The sequence below is a fragment of the Corvus kubaryi genome, unplaced genomic scaffold (assembly GCF_017639235.1).
Source record: "Corvus kubaryi isolate FWS band 111438036 unplaced genomic scaffold, C.kubaryi_AGA036_p1.0 68, whole genome shotgun sequence".
Lineage (NCBI taxonomy): Eukaryota > Metazoa > Chordata > Aves > Passeriformes > Corvidae > Corvus > Corvus kubaryi.
In genome coordinates, this window is record NW_024582056.1 from 17,743,016 (window position 1) to 17,770,702 (window position 27,687).

The following is a 27,687-nucleotide window of genomic DNA, read 5'->3' on the forward strand; positions in this document are numbered from 1 at the left end:
CTGTGCAAAGGCGGCAGGCAGGGGTCGGGTGTAGTTCAGCAACCCATTAGCACGTCATTGTATTCTACAGCACTGGAAAACTGTGACAAACTCGATTAAAGAACACTGTTCATTGTTTAATGAACACGGCAAGAAACAATCTACAGCTGTCAACATGTTCTGCTGCCTGCTGGAGAAGAGAGTGTTGTGAGACAGTTCCCAAGCAGTAGCACTTCGCTGACTAAGAAATTTAAGGGGATGCTGACCATTATAGAATGGCTTGGGTTGGAAGGGACCTTTAAAACTCATCTAGTCCAACCCACCTGCAATGACCAAGGACATCTCCAAACAGACCAGGTTGTTTGGAGCCCCATCCAACCTGACCTTGAATGTTTCCAGGGATGGAACACCTACCACCTCTCTGGGCAACCTGTGCCAGTGTTTCACCACCTTTGTTGTAAAAAAATTTCTTCCTTATATCTAGTCTAAACCAATGGTCTTTTAGTTTAAAACCATTATCCCTTGTCCCATCACAACAGGCCCTGCTAAAAGTATACCCCTGTTCATGATAAGCCCTCTTGAAGTACTGAAAGGCTACAGTAAGGTTTCCCCGAGTTGTTTCTTCTCCACGCTGAACAACCCCGACTCTCTCAGCCTGTCTTCATAGGAGAAGCGCTCCAGCCCTCTGATCATGAGATCAGACAATTTGGTGCTGTCCACAGAAGCATTTCTACACCTATGCTCCTTACCTGTATTCCCCCTCAAAGTTATTCCAAAGGTGAGATGTACACAAAGATGAAAGCAATATTTTGGTGATCTTTGGTATATAGTGAAATATTAAAGACAGCACGTCTCCCTCCTTGGTGTCAACAAGAAGAACAAAACAACAAAGCATGCTGCCACTGGAGCTGATATTACTTCAGTGAAATGTTTATATATAAACTGAAGTAAATATTAGGCAAACTACCAGTATAGACAAACATAAAGATTGTGCCTCCTTCTGGGAGATAAAAAGGCAAAGAGGCCACACAGGCATCAGTGTCAGCTCAGTTCTGGATGAACTACACCAGACATGCTGTTCATAGCTTGTTCTCTTTAATTTTTTCTGTGGCAAAGGACGCTGCTGCTTCCACAATAAACATGAACTGAAAGTTTCTAGGCATGTCAGATTGCTGAAAGAAACTCCTTGACACCATAAAACCACTCCAGAATGGGATGCATGTGGAAGTCACTGTGTGTGACATCCTACCTCCATTGTGTTCCCAGTAGACTGGGACAGTTCCAACAAGAGCTCAGTGCTGTCTTATTTCTCCCTTGCAGTGATACTTGTTGGCACAGAACTTCTGTCCCATCTGGAGAAGTTTACAATCTCACGGGAAGAAGTTTAGGCTCCAAAGTTTATTGGACATCTCCAAAGTCTTTAAGGTATCCCTACTTGAACTGCTGTGTGCTGGTGGCAGCAGCTTTCACGCACTCACATAGGAAATCAAATCATGCCAGCTGAGGAGCTGTGAGAACTGTGCCTTTTGGTTACTTATCAGGTAGAGTTTGAGAACAACGGAGCATAAAACTTAGATCAAGTTAAAGATCTACAGATCATTTATTGGCAAGGTAAACTGCATGACCACCTGCGATTGTTTATTACCCTTAAAACTAAGCAGCTCTGAAATATTTTTCCTGCATATCTCCCTTTCTAATATGATCATTATTGTCCCCTAGGCTGCAGATTTTGAGTCTGCTCTTGAGGCTGGGGCTCCCTTTTTGCGCATCTGGTCAAGGATGTTATCCATTGGCAGCTAGTCAAAGGATTTTGTGTTTTGTCCACCAATTTTAAAGGATGGGCTATCAGAGAGACTATTTCGTTTAGCCTCTCAATTTTCTCTTCTTCTTCTTCTTCTTCTTCTGCTTCTTCTTCTTCTTCTGCTTCTTCATCTTCTTCTTCTTCTTCTTCTTCTTCTTCTTCTTCGTATTCTTATTCTTATTCTTATTCTTATTCTTTTTCTTTTTCTGCTTCTCCTTCTCCTTCTCCTTCTTCACCATCTTTACATTTCCATCTTTTCCTGGTTTAGGCTCATTACACAAGCAAGAATGATTGTGCTGCTGGATATGATGCTTTGACTACAAAGTAGAAGCTGACTGGAAAGAAAACAGGATTAAGGCTGGTAAGATATTGCTATAGAATTACTAGAGTAAGAGATTTCACACCAGTATCTGCTGCAGTACTAAAAAGGGTCAGAAAATAATGTAGTTAATCCTAATAGCCTGGTATATTGCAAAGAACAATGAAAATATCTGGAGAGTTACAGATTTGTTCTATGTCATACCAGGCATAACAGAATCACAACGAAAGGATCATATTGCATTTCATGCCTGAAACTATTGGTTGCAACCTGAAACCTAGTTGTAAACAATGTATATTGCCAGTGGTCTCTGCTTTTCTCAACAGCTTTATATGAAAGGAATTGGTTTTTAGAAGAACAGTTCCCTGTCCTGTTGTGCTTCTTCCTATTTGTCCTCCCCTTCACAGGATCCAGATAAAGAAACTTCCCCTGATGCAGTCTCCTCCAGCCCGTGATGGAGGGCAGAAGAATCATAGAATCATAGAATATCTTGAGTTGGAAGGGACCCAGAAGGATCATCAGTTCCAACTCCCTGCTTCTCACAGGAGCATAGCTGTGCATAACTTTATGTAGCTGTAAAAGACTTTGGTTTGCTTTTAAATTATCTCAAATGTTTTATTGTGACAATAAATAGGAACTGTTAATACGCTATTATGAAACTGTGCAGAGCAAGTTGGTCTGAAAGCTGTTGCACAAGGAATCTGCTGAACCTTTTATGACCCAAGGCTTCAAACTTCAGGTTGTGGCACTGGATTCCCAGTCTTTTGCTTCATTTATTTTTGTTGCTAAATACAGTGATCCGTCTTTTTTAGGATGATTCAAAACCCACGGTTGGTGTTTCACCACTTCCCTGAGCAGCCTCTTCCAAAGCCTAGCCACCCTTTCCAGGAAGCAATTTTCCCTAATATCCAATCCAAACCTCTCCTGGAGCAACTTGAGTCCATTTCCTCTGGGTGCTGTCACTTGTTACCTGGGAGAATAGATGTGACTACAGGAGGGCAGCCTCACCTTGCTTGTTCCAGTCCACAGGGTGGCAATATAGACAACACCTCCAAGCACCTGGGGATCATATTGGAGCTGGTGTCACTGCCACTGTAGGTCCTTCAGAAAAAGGCACAGTGCCTTCAAAGGTCATTAGCCATGCTATTACACTGATAAAGACATTTGAGCTAGATGCCAGACCAGCGTATTTGCTTCTTCAAACATTTAACAGCTGATAGATAACTAACAACCACTGGCACCTTGCATTACCAGAGCAAGATAAAATCCTTCAAAAAGAGGATTTGCTCAATAGAAGGCAGTCAGGACTGTATTTTTGGATCCTGATAGAAGCTGCTTGCACATGAAACTTAGAAGAGAGAAATTTTCAGTAACCAGTTGCCACGTAACCACAACTAGATGTATTAATTGAACTAAATAGGAGATATAATATGAACAGGGTGGTGCAGTTGACACAACAGAAGGAAGGGATGCCATCCATGGGGACCTGGACAAGCTTGAGAAGTGGGCACATGAGAACATGATGGGGTTCAACTAGTCGAAGTGAAAGGTGCTGCACGTGGGTTAGGGCAATCCCAAGCACAAATAGAGGCTGGGTGGTTAATGGACTGAGAGTACCCCTGCAGAGAAGGACTGTCAGGATGCTGGTGGACAAAAAGCTGGATGTGAGCCAACAGTGGGAGTTTTCAGCCCAGGAGATGAATCAACCAACTTCTGCATCAAAAAAAGCGTGACCAGCAGGTTAAGGGAGGTGATTCTCCCCTGTACTCTGCATTCGTGAGTCACCACCTGGAGTACTGCATCCAGCTCTGGGGCCCTCTGCACAAGGAAGATGTAGACCAGTTGAAGCAAGTCCAGAGGTGTCCACAAAGATGATCAGAGAGTTGGAGCACCTCTCCTATGAAGACAAGCTGAGAGAGTTGGAGCTGTTCAGCTTGGAGAAGGGTAGGCTCCAGGGAGACCTTAGAGCACCTTCCAGTACCTAAAGGGACTACAAAGAAGCCAGAAAGGAACTTCTGACAGGGCATGCAGTGATAAGACAAGGGGCAATGGCTTCAAAATTAAAACGAGTAGGTTTAGATTAGATAATAGGAAGAAATTCTTCACTATGAGGGCAGTGAGGCACTGGGACAGGTTGCACAGAGAAGTTGTGGATGACCCATCCACAAGCTGGGTAGGGGCTTTGAGCAGCTTGGTCTAGTGGAAGGTCTCTTTGACAATGGCTGGGAGGTTGGAACTAGATGATGCTTAAGGTCCCTTCCAAAGCATTCTATGATGACTCTGGGAACAAAGAACTAGGTAAAAATCAAATTATGATAGTAAGCTCTGCTTGAAAGCAGAAATGGTGGTCTAAGGGGAGGTTACTAGGGCAGTTCCTGAAGGATCAGTTCAGGAGCAGTGTTTTGTCATTCTTCCACTAATGACTAAGGACAAGAAATAGTAGCATGTTAATGAAATACTCCTGACACATTGTCAGAAGGATTGTGAATGCTGCAAAAGTATCATTCAGGAAGAGCTGTGCAGCTCAATGCACTGGAGTAGCAGAAACTGAGTGAAATTGAACATATGCTTTTGACAACTTAGAAAAGGAAGTTCTGCCACAAGCTAGGAAATCCTTAGCTGGAATCAGTAAAGGAGAAGAAAGTTGCTGATCCTATGGTTAATCAGGAGATAGCACATCCACAGTCCTGACAGGGTCATGAGAAAGGCAAGCGCTATCACTAGGCAAATTGAGAGATATTTCAGGTCACATTAGGGAAATATTAATACCTACGACAAGGCCCAGGGAAAATCCACATGGGCTACTGTATACAGTTGTCCACGTGAAGGATGAAGATTTTTTTTGGTAACTTTTCTGTCCAAAGATACTGAACAGCCTTTGGAATCAACTTTGAGTAAGCATGATAAGATTGCAAAGGGATGCTACGATGTGTTCACCTCTTTTTCCAGGGGCTGGACTTTCAAGATGTCTCCCAGCTATTTTCTTTGACCCCCTGTATCACTGCATGCAATGAGCCTGTAGCTGACAACATTCATTATGACATATACAGTGTTGGATTTTATATATAGTTTTCAGTGACAAGTGACTTATCTTTTGAAAACAATGAGTTTCAAAGGGAACAGTTTTTTATGGTTGTGCTGAAATAATGAGGGTAGGAGTAGTATCTTCAATATTTGTTAACCAGTGTCTTTTTTTTTATTTTTGACCACTATATCTAGGGTCACTGAAAAGGTGAAGGGACCTTTGATTTCAAGCCCATTTATAAGAAAGATGTTATGTTCTTCAGACCTTGTTCTGTACTGATTAGAGGCATCAGGATAAGCAGATTTTGCTTATGACTTTAAAGGTCAGATTTTATAATCCCTTTCATTTTCCATCCTTTTGGTCAGAACATTTAGCAGAGTACAATCCATTACAGAGAAACATTCATTGTGAAACATACAATTTTGTTAGCATACATAATGGGAAACTGAACGTGATGGTGAGTCACAATCAGTTTATCTTCCTGATAAAAAATGATATTAAATATCTATATTTAGTCTGAGGCCAGTGGAATCCTACTATTCCTCATTTGCTAGGGCTGTATTTGTATTTAAGTGAGTTTAAACAGGGGAGTGGCAAGGGGTGTTACAAATCCTTATAGGTGATTAGGGTTTATAGCCAAATTATCTCCTGAATTACATTAGCTGAAATCGATGTATCCTACTGGATGAACAGACTGTTCTGTAAAAACTTGGCAGATAAAGCATTAATAAGTGTCAGAGCTGACTTGGTCAATCGAATGATTTGCTGACGCTTCTTTTTACCACAAGCCTGCACTTACAAGTCCAGTGCCAAAGGTTCAGTATATATAGCTGAAGACAGCAAATAGATGGTCTCTTTTTGAGCAGGGTTCTGACAGGCTGCCTGTTTCATTATTCCTCACTGGCAACCCTTTCAGTCAGGAAATTTAAAACATGGTAAAGCTGAAGCTGCCCAATCCTGGCCTGGAGGACAGGATACCTTCCCATGCTGAACTTGAGGTCCTTGAGAAAGAAGAGGCAGACTCCAGACCAAAATGGGACAACAAGGCTCAGTATATGCTGACATGTGTAGGGTTTTGTGTGGGCTTAGGAAATGTCTGGAGGTTCCCGTATCTCTGTCAGAGCCATGGAGGAGGTATGTCTTTAATACATCTTAACTAACTTTGGGTATAAACCAGGTTTAATCTCTCTTTTGGTAAACAAATGATGGAATATGTTTAGAAGTGGTCAGTTCCTGTGAGAACAATGATGTTCTCTCTAGAAGACTGCATAACAGAGAAGGTAATTTCACAGGTCATGATCACCCACCGAAGTCACGTTAGTGATGGAAGAAAAGGAAGGGTCTGTTTTTATTTCAGGACACAGGATTGAACAAATGAGTCTTCCAGAGTCTTCCACTGATGACATAGTTTATTTCTTCCATCTAAGCCCTATGTTGCTTTACATACATACATATATGTAGTGAGTATTTAAAATATTAATAAGCTACTTGGGATTATGATTCTGATCATGATCCCAAATGATTTTTTTATTATAGGTTTTTCATTGGGCTTGGACTGATCCGTGTATCACCTGCAGAGTCAGTGTTTGTGTAATTTGTGCAAGGAGTAACAGCGTGAAAGAAGTTAATTTTTTTTTTATCAGTAGGTGTTACTAAGTCATTTAAAATCCAAGTGTATGTTATTTACTGTATAATTTACTGGTACTCCTTAGGGTTTAGATAAGGAATGACCATGTTAAAAATCATGTTTTCTTTTGCTGTTTGTTTTGAAAGGTAATTTTGAGCTGAACCATTGCTTAAATATTATACAACAACATACGTTTTTCATTTTCTTACAGACTTTTCTGTCTGCTATCTGGTTATTGTCCATGTTTCACTCTGGGATATGTGTAAAATGCATTTGTTCCTTTGTAATGTTTGATCTTGAAACAAAAATTTTGGCTTAAGGAACAATATTTCAAAGTAATTTTCCTTACATGTGCATGGTGAGATGCTTAAAAATTGCTGTCCTGGTTAGAGTAGGGACAAATGAGGGCTCTGTGGGGAGTTGCTCACACAGACTCGGGGACATGTAACAAGAGGTGGCTCAGTTGCAGCAAGAGATGCTTTTACCATTAAGATTTCTCTAACATGCGCTGATGTTTAGAGTTTGCAGCGCAAACTGGAGGTCATTTGCAGCAGAGTCAGCTCTTGTAGCAAAAAAGTTACAAGACACACACACACAGTCAGAAGCCCTTTGCTGTATTTGACAATTTTAATTTGAAAAAAGTGGATGCATATCTCCAAAATTGATGGCACTCATTGGCTTCTCAGGTTCTTCTACTTAGTTTTAGAAAGTGGACATGCTCTGTTTTCCAGGATAGATTTATAGGCACTTCCCTGCTTTTTGGTATTTTTTTCCTTTGTGTTCTAGTCATGTGAAATGCACCTGAAAAGCAAGCACCCAACAAATGCAAAGAACTTGGTATGGATCATGGTTTTATGACTGATGTCAGTGAAGACTTACAAATTGCTTGTGTGTGTGTCAGTCCTCTGGCAGCAATTATTTTTCTTTCTCATCATCCTGTAACTTGTCCTTTCTCGGGAAACACTGTCAGAAACTCTGACAACTGTTAACCCTGGCTTCTTTTTTCCCTGGCACTCTCTCAGTCAAATTTTAGGCAGAAATTGAAAGAGAGCACATAGCAAAGGAATTATAAGTTAATACACAGATATGTGTCCTTCTAACCAGACTTGGTACCTTGTCTAATAATCCTTTTGCACAGCACCAAATGCTGGGACTCTTACCAGTGAACACAAGTAGTCAGCAATGCCTTCCTGTAACTTCTTAGAAAGGACTCCCTAATTTCATCACACATAAGGATGGAGAGCTATTGTGCAACCCCTCCTTCTCTTCCTCTGCTGCACAGTGCATTTCAGCCTCTTGTGGTAGGTCTAAATCCAACTCCTGCCACCACTGTCCTCCTCCCATTACAGTTTCTGTTCCCAAACTTCTCCCTTAAATCAGAAAAAAGAAAAAACTGCCTGCTCTTCTGCTCTTCGGTGGATGCCTTTGAATTTGAACACGTGATTATTTGTATTGTAAAAGCAGATCTTGAAGTTCTTATTTTGGTGTTGAGACAATTTCTGTAATCTCTAATTCCCGTTCAGCCACGTTTGCAGCATACCAAGCACCCAGTGGAGGCAGCACTGCAACATCTTGGATTGCAGCTGTCAGATTGCTGAAGGAAACTCCCTGACACCATAAAACCACTCCAGAACAGGATGCTTGAGGAAGTCACTGTGTATGACGTCCTACCTCTGTTGTGCTCCCTTTATCCATTTTCACCTACATGCAGTTGGAAATGTGTATTTACTAGACATTTTGGGCAAGTTTTGCCTTAGTCTTTGCCCCTCAACATGGTGGCCAAGATGATTCGTTCATCTTTGCATTTGTGTGGTCCACTCAGGGTCACAGATGTGCCTCTACAACAGAGTAGGGTAAAACTGCAACATTATGCACCTTTTTCCAGATCATCCACTAGAAAGCAAACACCACACTCATGAGCTCACTGAGGAAACTCCATTCTTCCCCGATAGTTCCAGTGCCTCTGCCCTGGGTGGTGTATGTCCTCATACTTTGTGTCTTCAAGATATGTGTTCACTGAATCCTGGGTGCAGAGCAGCAGGAATCCCTGCTCCTGCTCTCCCACTGGAAACGGGGATTATGTTCCTCCTCAGATTGTTCCCAGAGTGATTATTTTAGAGTCCTAAAGCTCACACTGGATGTGATGGTGGATTATGGTCGTGCATTAAGGGATTTTAAAAAAAGCCAGCCAGCTATTTGCTGCGCAGAAAATATCTGCGGTGGATGTGAAAAGGTCCTGTGTGACCACAGATCAGATATTAGGTATGTTCAGAAACAAGGTTGCATGGATTGTCTCCTGAAAATTGTTTCTAATTTCTAAGGATTTGCTTTGCTATCTTAACTTCTTTCTTTCTGAATATGAGTTGTATGGATGAATGTTTGGACCATTTTTGATGGGTGAGGTCTGGTAGCAGTGGTGTAGGGAGTATTCCAGCCAAGGACACCCCTGAATGGGGCTGGATGTCCACCTACTCTATGGTCCTGTGCTTGCACATTTTACATCCCTTATGAAACATAAATGGACTACAGTGAAGTGTAAAATTTACCCTCGTGTGGTACTTGGACTTCAAAGAAGGGAGATTTTTTTCTCTGCAAATTGTCTGTAGTGAAGGTAGTTAGGAACACTGAGTTTATAAGTAACATTTATTTTCAGACGTTGACCTTAAATCTGGAATTATTTGAGAGCTGCTTCTTCCTACATACAACACTATGATAATATTTTAACACTGAGATACCCTAATACACTGAAAGAAATTCGTGGTTACAGAATTTACTTACTTTTGTTGTGATAGATTATGAGTTTATATTATTAAAAATTGAATACTTACCCCAGTGAAATTTGTAGGGCAAAGCACATTTTATCCTTTAATGTTAAAAGTTGTCAAATCCACCATTACCAAAGGCAAAATAGAGTTCAATATGCACACAATGTAAAAGGTGTGGTGTTTGCCTCAACAATTCCACCAGCTTAATGAGATAGAAATTTCCTTTCATTTGATAGCTGCCTCTGACGTTGCTCATAGCTTTTGTTTAATCTTTATTGAGCAACATGTTATTTAATCAACTGTTAAACATTTTCATTTTATCCCTGATGACCATTATAAAAAAGAGGATGCATATTTAATGTTCAAACCATTGATTTAAAAGAAGTCTCTAACTCTACAGCTCGCATATGGAAACCTTGCCACTGCATGAGGGAGAACTTTTTTATCTCTGTGCATGCCACACTGAATGAAGTGACAGTAATGACATCAGCAATTCCTCACTTAGCAGTTGATGAAATGACATGTTGCTACAGCTGAGGTCTAAGATCATGTTAGTATAGTAAAACACCTCCATCTGAAGTCTGCCTGCCTTCCCTTCATGAGGAATAATGTGCAAGCAAAAATGATTTTTTTCAATTTGACATAAGAAGCTCTTAGATTAAAGAGAGAATAACAGCTATACAGATGTTCAAACCAAATATTATTTATTTTGAAATACATTATTGGAACAGGATGAGAATCTAATATCTCAGCTGTAAGGTTTACAGACTGGAATATCAATCATTGTTTGTGTACATCTATACAGGGTCTATTTTCACATCATTGGTTCATTTGTTAGGATCATAAAATTGTGACTGCTTAAAAAGTATTTGTTTATCTTTTTGTGTCCCATGTGAACCTGGAAGTGCTCCAAAGGTGTGTGGGCGTGGCACCTGGGGACATGGTGTTGTGGTGAACACTGTGGTTCGTGTTTGGACTCCATGATCTTAGAGGTCTTTTCCAACCATAATGACTCTATGATCCTATACAGCAGCTTTTCCAAGTCAAATTACTATTTTTCCATTGTAGCTTCTTTCAGAAGGGTTGGGGGGAAACTGAGAGGAAGGGAAAATACAGCAGAGATTGGTTTCTGAGCTGGCTGCTAGAATTGAACCCTAGAAACCAAAGAACCCAAGAAAGAGAAAAGAAGTGTCATATATAATTGAGAGCTGTAATTTTATTTCTCTTGAAAATACAACAATATTCCTACAGCTAAATATTGGTAGTTTCAAATACATAAAATGCTATTCAAAATGCTGAGCCCTTTGTGGCACACATCAGGATGAATGACTAATCACTGAAAAGTGATTAGTGCACCAGAAAAGATATTTTTTATTGAAGCCGGTTGCCAAAGGTAGCTGTACAGACATGGTATTCTCAGACTTCTATAAAGCATGTCATTTAGCCACACACAAAACCCCTTCTTACTAAAAAATTATCAATTTTTAAAATCAGCGTGGTTCACCTTGCTTGCAATAAAAACTAGCTACTACTGAGAAAATGCAGACTGCCAAACTGAAAAGGTTTCAGAGGAAAGCCAGAAGAAAAACTGACTTGGGACGTACTTTTTATTAGTCAAAGACTGAAAGATTCATTATGATTTGTTATTTGTAGATGTTTGCTAAACCTCCAACTTCGCTGACTATTCCTCTGTTTCTTCTGTGTCAGTCTATCCCTTCAGGAAAAGAACTATATGGACATCATCTTCAAGAAGAAGAGTATCTCATTTGTTTTCTTCCTCACTTCTCACATCTCAGCTATATCCCCTTCTCAGGAGACCAATTAGTCCTTGCAAGAACAGCCTTGCAATAGTGTGGAGCAGCTCCATGATAGATCCAGGAGCCTCAGGCTGGTGCTGTCTCACTTTGGAGAACAGTGGCTATTTTGTAATGCCAGAAAAGAGTGAACTACGATGATCCACCCTAGTTTTGAGGGAAGTGAACTCCCTAGCTGCAAATTCAAATTTAGCATTGTAGTCTTAGTTGAGATATTGTTACAAATGGTGTCAGTGCTAAAGCAGTCAATTCCTGACTCATGTCTTTCTGACTGTGTGTTTTCATGTCACAAACCTGTGAAACATATAAGGCATATTCCAATTTTTGAGGGCCTAGGGTCTCTTCCAAAACAAGGCTCTTTCCTCTGTTTCCCACCACTCCAGGGACTTCTACAAATTTACTGACTGCAGGAGCTACTACTGTCAGATACAACAGGGCAGCCCTCTCTCCATGCTTTGTTGACTGGCAGCTGAAAGGCATCTAAGCCAGAAATGGCAATGGACTCCTCATCCCCCTGTGCCTGGCATCACCGTTTATAGTGCAAAGGTTTTGCCCATGCTGGGAGAGGTTCTGGGACTCATTTAAACCGTGTCAGACTCAGTCACTGCAAGGAACTGACTCCGTTTGTCCTTTCAGTTTCTAAAGGCTTGTCCCATTCTTTCTTTATGGACTTCCCTAGCTGTGCTGGAACTGGTGTGCACCTAAGGGCCCCTATTCATCTGATTAGACATGCAGTGCATGCAAGTTTGGCTTCAAACAGTTTGTTCTCTCCTGATTCTCCACCCTCTTTCTGTGAATAACACTTCTCCTAACTGTTTTACTTTTGCTTTCATAGAAAACAAGATTTTTGCAGTGTATGCAGTGAGTGCCCCCTCACTGTTGCGTTCCATCCCCTTACATCCTGATGGCTTCCTTTCCTTTGGGAGGGAACCCACCCTCCCCTCCTGATGGGAGAGTCAGTGGGACAACCTCCACACGCAAAGTCTCTGGCCTTGCAGAAAGACGGAGTTACTTACCAATGCATGGAAGTGCAAGCAGCTATAAATATGCCCTGTGCTCCAACCCCGTGTCAGGCTGGTGCAGTTTCCCTCGTGTCACACTCTGACCAGGAGCTCTCATGAGGGTAAGATCAGAGAAAGACGCAATCATTGTGTTTATACCAGCAGTTTTAAATTCTGGAGTATTCTTTCTGTTTCAAGCCCAAGACACCTCATAAGAATCTGAAACCTGATCCTACAGAGTTGATATGGCTGCCTCATCTGGATCTTTTCTTGTTACCTACTCTTTGGGATGCCATATAGGCCTCTGCCATACCACACTCTCAACTCTCTCTGATAAAGCCCTTCTTCAGCACCAGTAACAGTTAAGTCCAGAAGATAGATCTGTACAGCTGCCTGATCCAAACACTCCCCATTTGCACTGAGGATAAGTCCTTGTCATCCTTTGAAACTCAGCTTGCAGTGATTTTAGATCATGGACTGGCAGTTAGTTCCGCTCAGGTGCTCCTAATGGAGACACATCATTTTTTTTGTCAGGTCACAGTAAGATCACTTAAGGACTTAATTAGAAATTATCTCCCTGGTCAAAGATCTTGTTGAATAAGGAAATGTACAACCTTTATAGTCTTTTCAAGCTATGACCAATTGTTCCTTATCATACCTGTCAAAGAAAAATCTTTTTTGATAGCTACCATCTCTGTTGGCAGAAGTGGGGGAAGATCAGGCTCTTTCCTATGCAGCATTAGAAAGCATTCAAAGGTAGTCTGAACTTTTTGCTTTCAGCAGACAGCAGGCAGACTGATATTCTGATTTAGGCTCCATTTTTTGTCACTAATCTAAAGTGCACCATTCAGGCCCAGTTCTAGCAGTCTGGGCAGATGTTGCTTTCCCTCCAGGACAGGGAGATTCAGCAGCAGCACAGTCCCAACACCATAGCTCTCCCTATCAACAGCACAGCATGTAAAATTTGCTGCAGGACTCTCAGAGTTGAACTACCTTCAATGGCAGACATGCCAAGAGTGCTCTATATCAGCCTCAGGGGATTTCCTCCAGATGCTTACAGAGGTACCTTTATTAAGATACTGTAGAAGAAGTCTTTAAGCATAACACGTCTATGACAGAGCAGTCAGATAAAGGGGTTCCATGACCTTGCACAGACACAAAAAGAGGAAAGGAAAAAAATTAAAAAGGTGTGCTCTGTGCTCACAGTGCCCCAGCTTTCTTGATAGCTTGGAATCCCCAGGAAGTAAATTTCAGTTTCTGGAATGGTTTTCATTCTTCAGGTTTCCTCTTTCACTTGCTATCTGATTTTTGTTGCACATGATGGCAAAGTCGGTAAACAGCCAGATCTGAACCCTTCACATTCTGGTCTGCATTCTTTTTATTGCATTCCAATGACTTGCTCCTGTTAGATTAGGAAGTTAAAGACATTTTGTAATGACAGATAACCATAATTCTAATGTGTGGCAATATTCAAGCATTTGACTCTGCACTTTCATAGTCCACTGCAATGTTCTATGTTATCTCCCATTTCCAAGGTACACCTTGTTCAGGAAAAAATTTATTAAGAATACTTGTCCTGTACTAACCAACTTTATAATAATTAAGAAGGTTTGAACCCTGTACTTCAGATGTCTTCAAATCAAACATAAAAGTTGTTGAACATAGATGCCAAGAACTTATTGTTGTCTTAGGCAGACAGCCCCAGGCTCCTGCCTAATATTTTGAGGTACTCTGCTTAATTTATTCAACGATTTCATATACTTTGCATGAGTCACAGCTATAAAACCATAATCTTTTGCAGAAAAATAAAAGGGGGTGGGGGGGAGCGGGGAAGTAATTCCAGGAGAGTATCTACCTTTCCTCCACTTCTACCTTTCCTCCACTTGCAATACAAAGGTGGCTTTTTCAAAGTTTAACCTTGAGAGTGTATAATTTCTGTTTATGTGTGTCACTTGGGAAGAATAATAAGAAAAATTGAGTGCCCTGCCTGGGCAATCAGGCAAAGCATTGCTCAGAAAACAGAGAAGGGTTTCCACAAAGATGCTTACAGGTCACTTATTATGTCAACATCCAACAAACTTAATGTTTTTGTTTTGTTGTAATACTTCACTGATTGGAATCGTTGTTTTTCTTGTCCATTTCAGGAGCCTTCATGATCCCTTTCCTGATTTTGCTAGTCCTGGAGGGCATCCCCCTGCTTCACCTTGAGTTTGCCATTGGTCAAAGGCTGAGGAAAGGCAGTGTGGGCGTATGGAGCTCTATCCACCCTACTCTGAAAGGGGTTGGTAAGTCAAAAAGTCGCCTGAGAAAGCACAAGTCTGAACTGATAATCTAAAGAACAAATCTTCTGGGTTTTATTCTGGTGTGCCATAAGAGATTTCAAGATCTATTACTTTTCCCCTCTTCCTAACTCTCTATTCATGATAAAGCACAATGACAATTTGTGTTCACATTCTCAAATACCATGGGCCCTGTTAAAACCTTTCTCTAATTTGAGACCAATTTCAGGCCTCAGAGATATTTTCTATGTTAGCCATACTGGCTGTTTTTACCATTAGGATGAACCTTTAGGTGTGCCAAAAATTGTTCTGTAACTGTTCTGTGGATAAATATTAGTTGAATCTTTATCTCATAGACCTCAACTCCACCTAATTTTAGTTTTTTGCATCTGAGACTTACCATTCCAAAAGCCACAGGACCAATATCTTGCAGAAAATAACTTTTTCACCTCTGTACCAGACTCCCGAGTGTTCAAACACTCCATTTGAAAATGTAGCAAAACCAGCATTATGCACACAACATACAAACCTCCACAGCTGCCTCATTACACAGGAAACACAGGAGGTGCCTCTGAACACCAGGAAACCTTGTGAGGGTGAGCAAGCAAGGCACAGGCTGCCCAGGGAGGTTGTGGAGTCTCCAGCCTGAGAGATATTCAAAGTCTGCCTGGACATAGTCCTGGGCAACCAGCTTTGGGTGGCCCTGCTCGATCAGGAGGTGGGACCAGATGACCTCCAGAGATCCCTTCCAACCTCAACCACACACTTGAAAGGGAAGAAACAGGGCTGTTTTGGCATCCACTGCATTTGTAAATCAGTTACAAAAGATAATTGTTCATTGCAGCTGGAATTTTTCAAGATTCTTTAGGACCTGAGAGCCCTCAGGAGCTAATGATTAGCATTTACTGTCTGCCAGAGAAGTCCTCAGATGTTGATTACTTGGGAAGGAGCAGAGGAGGACAGATACCAGAGTGAATTCTGTACCTGGTCACAGACTGTGCCTCCTGGCAGCCATCCATCCTGTACAACACCACCTCTGCTGACCTCTGCAGGGACGTTGAGGAAGAAGGAGATATCTGGGTCTCATTTAATCAAAATTCCACATCAGTTGAGCTTTACATGTGTCCAGCATCCCAAACTCCCTAGATATTATCTGGCAAGGCTGTGAACTGATTGTGTGGTGTCTGTAGGGAATTAGTCCTCTCATAAAGATGGCTCCTAAGGGGGCATCAGCTTCGGTCTCAGAGAGGTTTCAGGATGTAACTCTACCTAGGACTCACCTGTCCAACCTTTAGGCAACAAATTCAAGGTGATCAACCTACATCCAAAATGTAGCAGGGGAGGAAGGAAAGGTTGAGTTTGATACTGTGTACTTTGATATATCTTGAAGACAAGAGTGTTGAAATGTACACTGTGTTCTGATTTTTTTTTTTTCCAGGCATCGCATCAATGTTTGTATCTTTCCTGGTGGGCTTATATTATAATACTATTATTGCCTGTGTGATGTGGTATTTCTTCAACTCCTTCCAAGAGCCCCTGCCTTGGAATAACTGTCCTCTCAATGACAACAGAACAGGTATATTTTATAAAATTCTGTATTTTGTTGCACAGCACAGATTTCTAACAGCTACACTGAATGAGCCTTTCTGTGAAATAACAGTAAGGCATGGTAGTCCTGTCAGGCACATTGCACTGTTTGACACTTATGTTTTGTACAAATTCACATTAAATAAAATCTGGCCAGCACTTAATCTTTGAGGCAAATTTTGGCTTTTTATATAAAGCTTCATGGTAGATTTTGACAGATGTGTTCATATACAGAATATTCACTAAGTGCAGATCTAGTATAAACACTAACATTTTCCAGAATTAGGCAATGTGTTTCATCCATCTCTTCACCAACAGCCCTCTGTTAGCACATTGAAAAGGGAAAAAAATGCACAATCCATTTGAAACACCTGTATCTCTCAATATGACAAGTCTTCAGCCCCTTGGAGACTGCTTGGTGACAGCAGCTTTGCTTTCCATAGCCAGCCCTGTGTGACACTGTATGAAGCAGGTTTTTCTGCTGGGTCTGTGAACAGCTGTTCAGAGTGCTCTGCTCCTCTCCTCCCAAATAAAGTATGGAAAGCCTAATTTGAGGGCAGGCCAGGGCAGAATAGTGCACACGCCAGGGCAGTGCAGGAAGCCGAGGATTCAACTTGAGCTGACAAGACCTTGAACAATGCCCCACAAAACAGAAGACAAAATATTGCTGAAGGAGGTGTGGGGGAGGAAGGAGGTGTGGGACAGGAAGGGCCACTGTATTAAAATACCTGTTAAACAGCTGTCTTTTACATGTCTCATTTTGCCATGAAACTAGCCTCCAAAAATCTGAAAATTTGCCAACAACGAATCCATTGGCATTAAGTGGTATAATTTAGAACACTGGTGTTTATTATTTAGCTTTCTCTTTTTCAAGTAAAAGAAGACAAACAGAATGACAACCATTTTGTGGTTACAGATTACGTAGAAGAGTGTGCCAAGAGCTCTCCTGTAGATTACTTCTGGTACAGAGAAACGCTGAACATCTCCACTTCCATTGAGGATTCCGGCAGTATCCAGTGGTGGCTTTTGCTGTGTTTAACAAGTGCGTGGGCTGTGCTGTACGTGTGCACAATCAGAGGCATTGAAACAACAGGAAAGGTACTCTATCCTGGGGGGATTTTTAATGAGATAATTTTAATAATCCTGTTGTGATTCCTTGTTTATACAGAATTAGTAATGCTGTAGAAACTGTCTGGGTTTTGAGTAAAAGCATGTCTAAAATTTTGTGTTATCGCCAGGACTGCTTTTTGAAGAATGAACGTGAATGAAATGGAATCTGACTTGATTTGATTTGTGTGGAGATTTTTGTGAGCAATTTTTTGAGTCTTCCTTGTCCTTACAGGTCCTAGTAAGACATTCTTTAGGTATTATCACTTTAACACTAATATTATCTTTAATGCAGGATCGAGGGACTCTCTTTTTATTATGGCCATTCTCTTCAAAACATGCCTATACAGATTTATTTGGGTTTGTGCAAATCCTAAATATTGTCTCTACAAAAGAGTGACCAGCAAAGCCCTAAGAGTCCATCCTTGCATCAGTCTGGTCTGAGAGTGTAGGTTATTTTTGATGCTGCTTTTGAATGGTCTGAGTTGAATTTCAACAATGACAATTTCTCTTAAATAGGCTACTATTGCTAAAAAGTATGTCTCTTATCAAAAATGTACTCCACATACTATTTCATTGAATATTTATTAGTGTGCTAATTGTGACTCGCTTGAAACTTGCCATTATTATTAGTCACCATACCTTGATTATTTCCCTCTTTTCTTCTCTTTTTTTAACTCAAGTGTTTTGTTTTATTTGAATGGTTTATTTACATTTTTTTGGTGCAGGCTGTGTATGTGACATCAACTCTCCCATACGTGGTGCTTACCATTTTCCTGATCCGTGGCTTGACGCTGAAAGGATCAACCAATGGAATTGTGTATCTCTTCACCCCTAATGTAAGTCACTGCTTGGGTCATTGCTCAGTGAAACATGATGTGGTTCTCTCTGTAATTAACAACTGATTGCAAATTAGTCCTCTCCACTGCTGCTTTTCTATCCCTCAGACACCTTAAAAATCTTGGTTCTGTGAGGTGAATCCTTTGCATTGGATATAACAAGTGTACATACACACAAACACTTTCTCTCTCTCTCTCCATCCTCCATCAAAATTTTTTATAATGAATTGAATGGTCATCACAGAGCAGTGGGGTTGCCATTTATTTGGCTTGATTTATTTTCCTGTATTCTACTGAAAAACCAGCCTAAATTTATAGCATGAATCATGTATTTGGGAACCCATCTAATTGCCATATGAACAAAAGACCTAAGAGAATGGTTTAATTATACAACAGATTTTAAACAAAATTAAAAGTGGGATCATTTTCCATGAGCAGATCTCTGAATGATCATTATTAAAGCTAAGCAATAAATATCTTTTCTGAGAACAGGCATGGCAGCTGTCAGCTATGGAAAGCATTTTTTAAATTAATTTTCAAAATACTTATATAAAAATTTCAGATGGGTTCTCTTTTAGAATAAAAAAGTAAGTTTGACAACAAGTATTGACCTATTTGTTGAAATTCTTCAAGAACAGTGAGTTTGGCATGGTTAATGTTCTTGTTTTCATTGTTGTTTTAAATGTCTCCTACTTAGTTTAAATAGCAATGTTGGATGTGCTTAAAGCTGTGTTTCTGATGCCTCAGGTTACCGAGCTGGCAAACCCAGGGACGTGGCTGGATGCAGGAGCTCAGGTGTTTTACTCCTTCTCCCTGGCCTTTGGGGGCCTCATTTCATTCTCCAGTTACAACTCTGTTCAGTAAGTAGCCAGACAAAACCCAAATTTCATATGAGTATTTCATTCTTTCAAATGAAGCATCTCTATTTTGCCCTATTATTGTGCTACTTGGGACTGGGACAGCCTCCCCTTAGACATGTAAGATGCATCTCCTCTGATTGATCCTAGCTCTCCAAACCAAGATTTCAGGTCCCTGTTCTGGCTGACTTCCTAGAGAAAGATGTGGTGATGCAGGATAGGAAGAAGGGGGCTGGCTGCCCACCAGCAGCTGATGAGCAGGAGTTTCCTCTGTGGGAGTGCTCAGTGCATGGTGAGGCCCTTGGTCTCAGTGCTGTCAGAGCAGGGTGGTAGAGCACACATTTCAAATCAATTCACAGAACACAGTTTAAAACTTAGCTTTGAGATGAGGAGATACATCTAATTTTGAAATTTAAATTCAATTTCTTTGTATGTGTGCTGTGAGGCCAGGGGGTGAGGAATCCCATCACGCAGAGACTGACCCAGCCTGCAAATTACCATGCAGCACTATATTCTACACTCTCCCTCATAAAATATTGGAGCAACCACCAATGCCTCCTGGTGCCTGCCATCCCGTCAGCACTCTTGCAGGAAAACCGTGTGGCATTCTCTAAACCTAATATTTTTGACAAACATCTCTGAATTAAGTTTGGATATGTGGTTTGGTCATGCATTCAGAAATCTGTGTTTCAGTTTTGGTTTGGGTTCAATTACACCACACCAGCATTTCAGTCACTGAGGAAGTTCCTTGCTACCCCTCTTGATTTCAGGTGTTTTTTGAAAAGATCCTGTGGAATTTTTGGTGCCCGCAAGTCTCAGTGTGAGGTGTCAAGCCCCACCTAAGGGCCAAGTCAATGTCCCACAGTCATGGGGTCAGAACTGAGAGTATTCACCTTTCCAAAAGACACAAAGAAAAGGACCCGTGCCCTCTGGGTTTTCCAACACACAGGGCAGTGATATCGGGCCATGTTCATTCAATGCTCAGTGATTCATGACTTAAGGAGGAAACTGAACAAAGTCAAGGAAACTTCCAAGGAAATATAAGTAAAAAAATCCCCATGCAAAGTCCACAGTGTTACACTGTGGTGTTGGGCCACCTGCAATCCAGAACCAGCTGGATCAGGTATCAGTGACTCTGCCCTAGATGGTTTGGGAGTATAAAAACATCATAAAATACAACAAGGTTTCAATGCCATCAAGAATTCATTAACTCATAATGAGAAGGAGCTTGAGCACATTACTTTCTCTAAAAGGAAAAAATGCTTTTCAAGCTTGTCATGGAGAATCTCGTGTTACATTGCAAAAACTGACACAAGACTACAGCCAGGAATTCCCATTCAATGCCCTATGTCCAGCAGAAGCCTATTTGCAATGCTTTAAATGGGGAAAGAACACAGTGTGACAGGTCTTGGTTGGACAGGCTTGCCTCTCCTCTTGAACATGTTCAGAAAATCAAATATGACAACATCAAGTTTATCTCAATACCCCTCTCTTGCCCAGGAGAAATAAGGTATCTACCATTTTACAGCCTTCTCTTAAAACCATTAACTAAATGAATATTGATATTTTATCTTGTCCCTCAGATGAAAGTCTGTTTCTGGCTCGGCAAATTCTTTGTGTTAGCACAGGCACACTGAAGTGCCTGCAGCAGAGAAGTTTCTACAAGGAATTTTTCTGTCCCATCTTATCAGCATAACATTCCATTGTTCTTCCAAAACTTGAGAACATTTTGAACCATCTTTTGTTCAACAGTCAAACAAAACTCTTCCCAAGTGCTCTTGGCTACTGCAATTTCACCATACCTAAGAGATATGAAAAGTGAAATTCTGCTCACTTTTCCTGTCTGAGTATCTGAATTCAAGCCCAAATCTTTCAACTTGCAGCACAATACACCAGCAGTGAGGGCACAGCCCATGGCAGTGTGTGTCTGCACACATCCATGACAAGCTTGAAAAGGAGGGGACATAACTCTTTTGCCCCTCATACTTTACTTCCCATGAACCAAACATGAAAACAGCTCAGGCAGTTATTCCTTATGAACAGGATTATTTGAAGTGGAAAAAACCACCAAAAGAAACCAAAACCATAGCTATTAAATTGCTTAAGGCACCAAGTTTTAATTTACTGAATCTAACAGCACTACTTGCGTGCCCTTAGAGGGTACACTGATGTACCTGTGCATTTGTAGACTACTTTTTTCTTAGTCTTGGTAGCCAGTTTCACTGTTTATTTTGGGAATGTGATTGACATCCATTGTTTCTTCTCTTTGAATTGCAGCAACAACTGTGAGAAAGATGCTGTGATCGTTTCAGTGATCAATGGTTTCACATCCATCTACGCCGCAACCGTCATATATTCCATCATTGGATTCAGAGCCACAGCAAGATATGATGACTGTTTTGACAAGTGAGTTACTGTGAAAAGAACCCCCACAGAATATGCAGGTGTTTGTTTAGCCTGCTGATGATGGATTTATCATTTCTGATTAATTGCAGCTCTTGACCCACATGGCATCAGAACTACTCATTATTTATAAAAATATGGAATCTTGTGGAACAAATCCCATAGAAAGTGATAATTGTTTAAGTCACCTTATTTCCTACATAGATGTTACATAAGCAACCACATTTCACATTATTGTCCATGCTGACATGTGGCATGAATGTAATATTCCCTGGTTCCTGTGTTAGCTCTGTGTTTAGATTTCCTTCTGGAGAGCTTAAATGTTTAGGTCTCATCAGAGATGCCTCATTTTACCAGGGCAGCCAGACTCTGTGGTTTCCAGTCTAGTTCCTCCACATTCAACTGTGAAACTACATGATTCAGAAGCTGCCCAGTCTGGGGACTGGTGTTTAGTCTGCAATGCTAAGACAGGCACCTAACTCCTGCACAGGTTTCTAGACTGTCCATCCATTTAGTGTCATCTGTGCCATGAAAGACAGTGCTATACTCATCTTGGAAGAAGAAAGAAAGAATTGCACCTGTACATCTGCTGGACTTTCCAGTGTCAAATCTGATCTTGATATTGTACTCTTAATAATTTGTTCAATGAGGTAAATGAATCCTGATGATGCTTACAAATAAATAATCTCAAATTACTTCCACTTCACTTTTTCAGAAATATTCTTACTCTGATGAATGCATTTGATTTGCCAGAAGGTAACGTAACCCAAGATAACTTTGAACAAATGCAGCAGCTGTGCAACATGACTGATCCAGAAACTTTTGCAAGCCTCAAGTTTGAAACCTGTGATCTGGAAACTTTCCTGAATGATGTAAGTTTAACACTCTAACACATATTGATACCTTAAATATGGTAGGAATGCATAGCCACTATTTAGTTGCCAAGTCTAATGACTACCAATGTAAATTTAAGTGCCATGTGATGTTAATGATCCTAAATCTTCCCCAGGGAGCTGAAGGAACTGGCCTAGCCTTTATTGTCTTCACTGAGGCTATTACCAAAATGCCTGTTTCACCTTTGTGGTCCATTCTCTTCTTCATTATGCTCTTCTGCTTGGGTTTGTCATCTATGTTTGGAAATATGGAAGGTGTGCTTGTACCTTTACAAGATCTCAAGATTATACCCTCCAGAGTTCCTAAGGAACTTATTACTGGTAAGTGCTTTTTTAGAGAGAAGTGACCTCCCCACTCTCCCCAGAGAACAGCTTGTGTGCTGAAAAAGAGGGACACTCCACTTCTACCTTCTGATCTGGAGTGGTCTTAAGACTCCCCAGTAACCTACTGAAGATTTTCTCATGTTCCCCAACAGGGCAGCTCCTGTAAGGTTCCATCTGAGCCTGCAGGCAGCTGTTCACCCTTAGGCTTGCCCATCAGCCTGCTCACAATGACCACTATGTCCTCCACTGGGAAGCTGGAGGACCCGAGTCCTTCACCCAGGCAGGATTTCTCTCAGAGCAACGTTTTCCCATCAGCTACGAGGAAGAGGACCTCTTTTCTTTCCTCAGCTTTCTCCCTTTTTTTTTTGTGACATCTCCCACCTGTGCAATGTTAGGAGAGTTTTACCCAAATAGAAGCCAGCCTTCCCAGAGTGCCATTAAAAAATAAAGTGGTGGCCTTCAGGCTGCAAGAGTTACTTTTAAACCTTTATAGCTACTGGGGAAATACTTTTCTTCCTCTTTTTGCTTTTGCTTTCTTTGCCTAAGTGTGCTGTTGTTTTGGTTTTTTCCCCCAGGTCTCGTTTGTTTGGTGTGTTATTTTATAGCCTTCATTTTTGTGCTGAATTCTGGTAACTACTGGCTGACTCTATTTGATAGTTTTGCTGGCTCTATTCCCCTGCTGATAATTGCATTTTGTGAGATGTTTGCAGTCGTCTACATTTATGGAATAGACAGGTATGAACTACAGCTTAACCATTACTGGATATCAATGCATAAAGTGATTATTGTTGTATAACTACAGTGTTGCTGGATCTCTGTGCACAGAATTTCTCTTACAGAATCAATGAAATGATGCAGCTGTAGTTTAGGGTTGCTTATACGTTTCAGGTTTCTTAAAGAGTTCTCAGCAAAAAGAAATAATGCTTGTTAAGAAATTAAATATGAATTCTTTCCATTTTAATAAGCCATTATAATAAGTAATGCTCTTTAACAACCAGTTCAAATAAACACATCCCTAAGATTGCAAGAGAATATTAGGCATTAACAAGAGCCCTGGAGTGCAATGATATGAGTGCAAATAATTTATTTTCAAAGTAGGCATCAGAATGCAGAAATTTGCAACAGCTACAAAAGAGCCAGTATAGTTCATTTGCCTTTTAAATATGGTGACATTTATAATAACCCTTCTTCAGGATAATTGCATTAGACATTTAATTAGCAGAAGCAAAGTACAAGCACATTGGCACTAAGCTGAAGGTTTAAAGCAGAGGTATATCCCAGGAGTATTTGCAGGGAGTGCTAAATGATACTGTCCAACACGGGGATCGCCAGGCAGGCTGCAGATACTGGTTTACAGCAGGTTGCAAATCCAAGGCTACTGAGATATGTTCTCATCTCATAAATCCAGGACTTCATCAGTTGTAGCAGTGAGTAACTATCCTCTCAGCTTTCTAGAAATGTAATAAATCAAGTTTCAACATCTTCATGTTTATAATTAATACATAAGAAATGTGAAATAAAGTACAGGAAATTCAATCACCCACAAGTTTTACTTGAACTTGTGCCAGATCCAGCTGCTGCTCCTGGCAGTGGGGTGAATGCCCTTGTGACCCATTTTCCCATACTTTTATACTACCTGAGGAAGCATGAATCAGGTTAGGTAAATTAGATGGTGTACCCTTGAGGAAGAGGGCTTATCTTAATTTGTTCAGAACAGAAAAGCCTATCTTGATCACTTTTCCTTCCCTTTAAGATCTCAGAACTCTTTACAAAGTAAATTAAAATTATTCCCAGGACACAAACATGGGTTGAGTCTATAAAGTGGGGGCAATATGTTTGTGTGTGTGTGTGTGTGTGTGTGTGTTTGATTCAGAAAAGAGCCTCTACCAAACTTTCATGTTCCTGGCCAGTACACATCACTGTAGTCCTCTATGAGAACAGAGCTATCAGGGCTGCCCAAAGGTGGTCCTATCTGCTCCAGATGAATTTCTGTGACCTTTTTCTGAGAAAAGATCATTGGTGGAAGGGTGGCTCTGTTGCTTGAAGGAGAACATGTGTGTTATCCACACATGAACTATGCCTGAACGTGTGCTGCAGTCAGGACATGGGGCTCCGTATCATTTTAAGACACCTAGATCTCAGATGTTAGGGATGAAAAGATGAAATCAATTTACACAGTAATTGAGATTCAAGTGGATTCAGTGTGTTGTTCATAGCTGAAGGACCGACTGAATAGCCCCCTCCTAAAAGTTTATCCCCATAGGATATGCAGGAAAGCCAGACAAAAGGACTAAAACAGAAACCCCAAACTTCCAAACTAACTATTTTTAAAGAAGTGTGTGTGGAAGGTTGCATTATATGGAGAGGCCATGAATTGGTTCAGGACTGATGCAGACAGTACCACTCTCAATGCAGGGCTTGTTTCTTCTTGTGGAAATATTTTTGCCCCATGGTCCATGAATAATCCAAATAACACCATTGTAGGTGTTCTTAATAATGTGTAAAGTTCAATATTGTTTCATTATTCAGCCTGAGAAAACTGGTAGATATCCAAAATAGGCAAACATTATATTATAATCTAACTATTAAATTACTGCTATTTGCCTTTGTTCTTTTTTAATATTGTGTCACTCCCTTTAATTTATGCAGCGCTGAGATCCTTAACAAAAATTTGTGAAGCAATACTGAAACATGTTTTGGGGAAAATCCCCAAAAAATCTGCACTGATTCTTTCCTGTTGAAACTATTTCACATATGCCTCACAGACTTCTTCAAGACAGTACATTTCCACAAATAATTTTCCTGACTTGCAATGATATGTGCCTTCATTTGAACTCCTGAGGTCTAACTCCTGATGTCGTCAATTCTGGTCTCACACTGGCATTAGCTAATTCCTGGGAACCACAGCTAAGGGTAGTTTGGACTTCTCTGGTTATGAGCAGGCATTCTTTGATCCTGGCCAGCTTTTAAGGTCCTGAACTTCCTATTTTTGTTTCTAGGTTTAACAAGGATATTGAGTTCATGATTGGACACAAGCCCAACATTTTCTGGCAGGTTACCTGGAGACTTATCAGTCCCCTCATTATGTTAGTTATCTTTTTCTTTTATTTTGTGGTGACAGTCAACAAAGAACTGCTCTACAGTGTTTGGGACCCTAGCTATGTAAGTGTATAAACCAAAATATTTATTTATAATTATTTTAAGTATTCTTGTTTAACATAAGAGTCATTGTCAGTTATATTCATCTTCCATCAGTTTTCTGGCAAACTTGCTACAAGACATGGAAATGGGACTGCTTACTTTTCTCCTCCTTTGCAACCTCTCTTCCCCCTTAATAATGTTTCAGACCTCCCTCACCCTTTGATTTCAGCCTTCCCACAAAAAGGCTGATTGGCCATAAAGCCCTGGTGGCCTGTCAGGCCCCCCATTCCCACATTCCTTTGTGCCAAGGAAGTGTTCCAGTCCCCCAGTCTCCCTTCCTGGCTTTTACTTCTTACATGCCATTTTCTTTACATCATTTTAAAGAAAAAATAAATCCAAAACAGCTGAGGCTGGAAACCCTCAAGCTGTGGAATTGGCAAACTGTTGTGCCAATGGCCAGCCACTGTTCTGATGACATTTTTGATCTGTTGAATTATTGAATGTGTGCATATTCCCAGGTATTTGCTCCTCATGACTTTCTACAACTTGGTTGTTTGCTCTTTCAGGAGGAGTTCCCCAAAACAGAGAAGGTTCAATATCCCCCCTGGGTGTATGCTATCATTGTAATCCTCGCCGGAGTGCCCAGTTTGGCCATCCCTACCTTTGCCATCTACAAAGCCATCAGGAACTACTGCCAGAAAAAGAATGATCGTACTGGCCTTATTGCTACATCTGAGACTTCCATTAATGGAAACTTAAAGCATTTATCATAAAACAGTTTTTCTTTTCAAATGTGGAAGGATGCTCTGTCAGTGAGGAAAGTAAAAAAAATATTTTTTTTTAAGAATCCGGAGTTAGTTTTATTTTCATGAAAGGATAACTGTGTGTTGTTTCCAGGTAAACATTTGCTTAACAATGCAATGCACTGCGAAGAGTTGATGGCCTAGCTCCTAGAAGCAAAACACTGACTTTTGCAAGTGATGGGGGCACCAGGTCAAATCATTCATGCTCTTTCTGGTTCTGAAGCCAGCCTGTTTGAAACTGGCTTCCATCCCCTCCTCTTGGGGGTGCACTGTGCGTGAAATGCCATAAGTGACTCTTCCATGTGTAATCATTCTAGTTGGGTGGCCAATATGAAGGGTAACTTAATGCTGTCTTCTCTTGCACATTAAATTGTTTTTATTTTACATGCCACTGTGTTGCATAAAGCCACTAATATTATTTGTCTCATAAAGAAGTTTAAAATATTTAATAAAAACATTTCTAAGTACAAGAATGGCAGCTTGATTAATTTAGAATTCTATATATTTTATGAATTGGCTATAACTCCCAAGTTACAAGCAGATAGTGCTACTTTTGCTGATGACAGCAGAGGTAATCTTGCAGTGGGGCAGCAGCAGTTCAGGAAACAGCAAAATCTGCCTTCTGTGGCACCCATGAGCAAGGGGTACACAACTTGTCTGGGGTGTCCGTGCTGATGGGAGATCCGAGGCACACAAGGGTGCAAATCTTGCTTTCCTCTGTTGCCATCAGGGTAGGTGGCTCTGGTTCGTGTACACACACTCACACACATTTACCTTAAAACTATTTCAAGGCTCTAACTTCCATGTGACCCAGTGGAGCTCAGTGAGGAGCCCCATTCCTCATGTGGCCACCAGAGAGGGAAAGGGGCACTGTTAGAGCACCCAGGCTGAGTGCCTGGAGCACACATTGTCCATGTCCCCTCTGGATGGGTGATCCTCTTCATCCAGCTGTCTGTGTACATGGACAACACACCTGGACCACCTTGCAGCAATTCCTACACCCACCTTTTGGAACAAGAATGGATCCAATTTACACCCTCATACTGATTGTAATTGAAACACTCTCTTAAAAGAAATAGGTATACTTAGGGTATATTTACTCCAGAATGTATCTTTAGTGTAG

General features: G+C 40.8%; 1 protein-coding gene across 1 annotated transcript; it reads left to right on the top strand.

The window, feature by feature from the left end:
• Positions 1–5,973: 5,973 nt before the first annotated feature.
• On the top strand, positions 5,974–26,566 carry SLC6A19 (solute carrier family 6 member 19). Its single transcript, XM_042048915.1, has 12 exons — positions 5,974–6,258; positions 14,476–14,616; positions 16,049–16,186; positions 17,114–17,295; positions 18,033–18,143; positions 18,891–19,003; positions 21,278–21,406; positions 22,119–22,275; positions 22,413–22,617; positions 23,196–23,355; positions 25,620–25,782; positions 26,328–26,566. The coding sequence occupies exons 1-12, from the start codon at positions 6,057–6,059 to the stop codon at positions 26,532–26,534; spliced, it is 1,908 nt and encodes a 635-aa protein (XP_041904849.1). The 5' UTR covers positions 5,974–6,056; the 3' UTR covers positions 26,535–26,566.
• Positions 26,567–27,687: the final 1,121 nt, after the last annotated feature.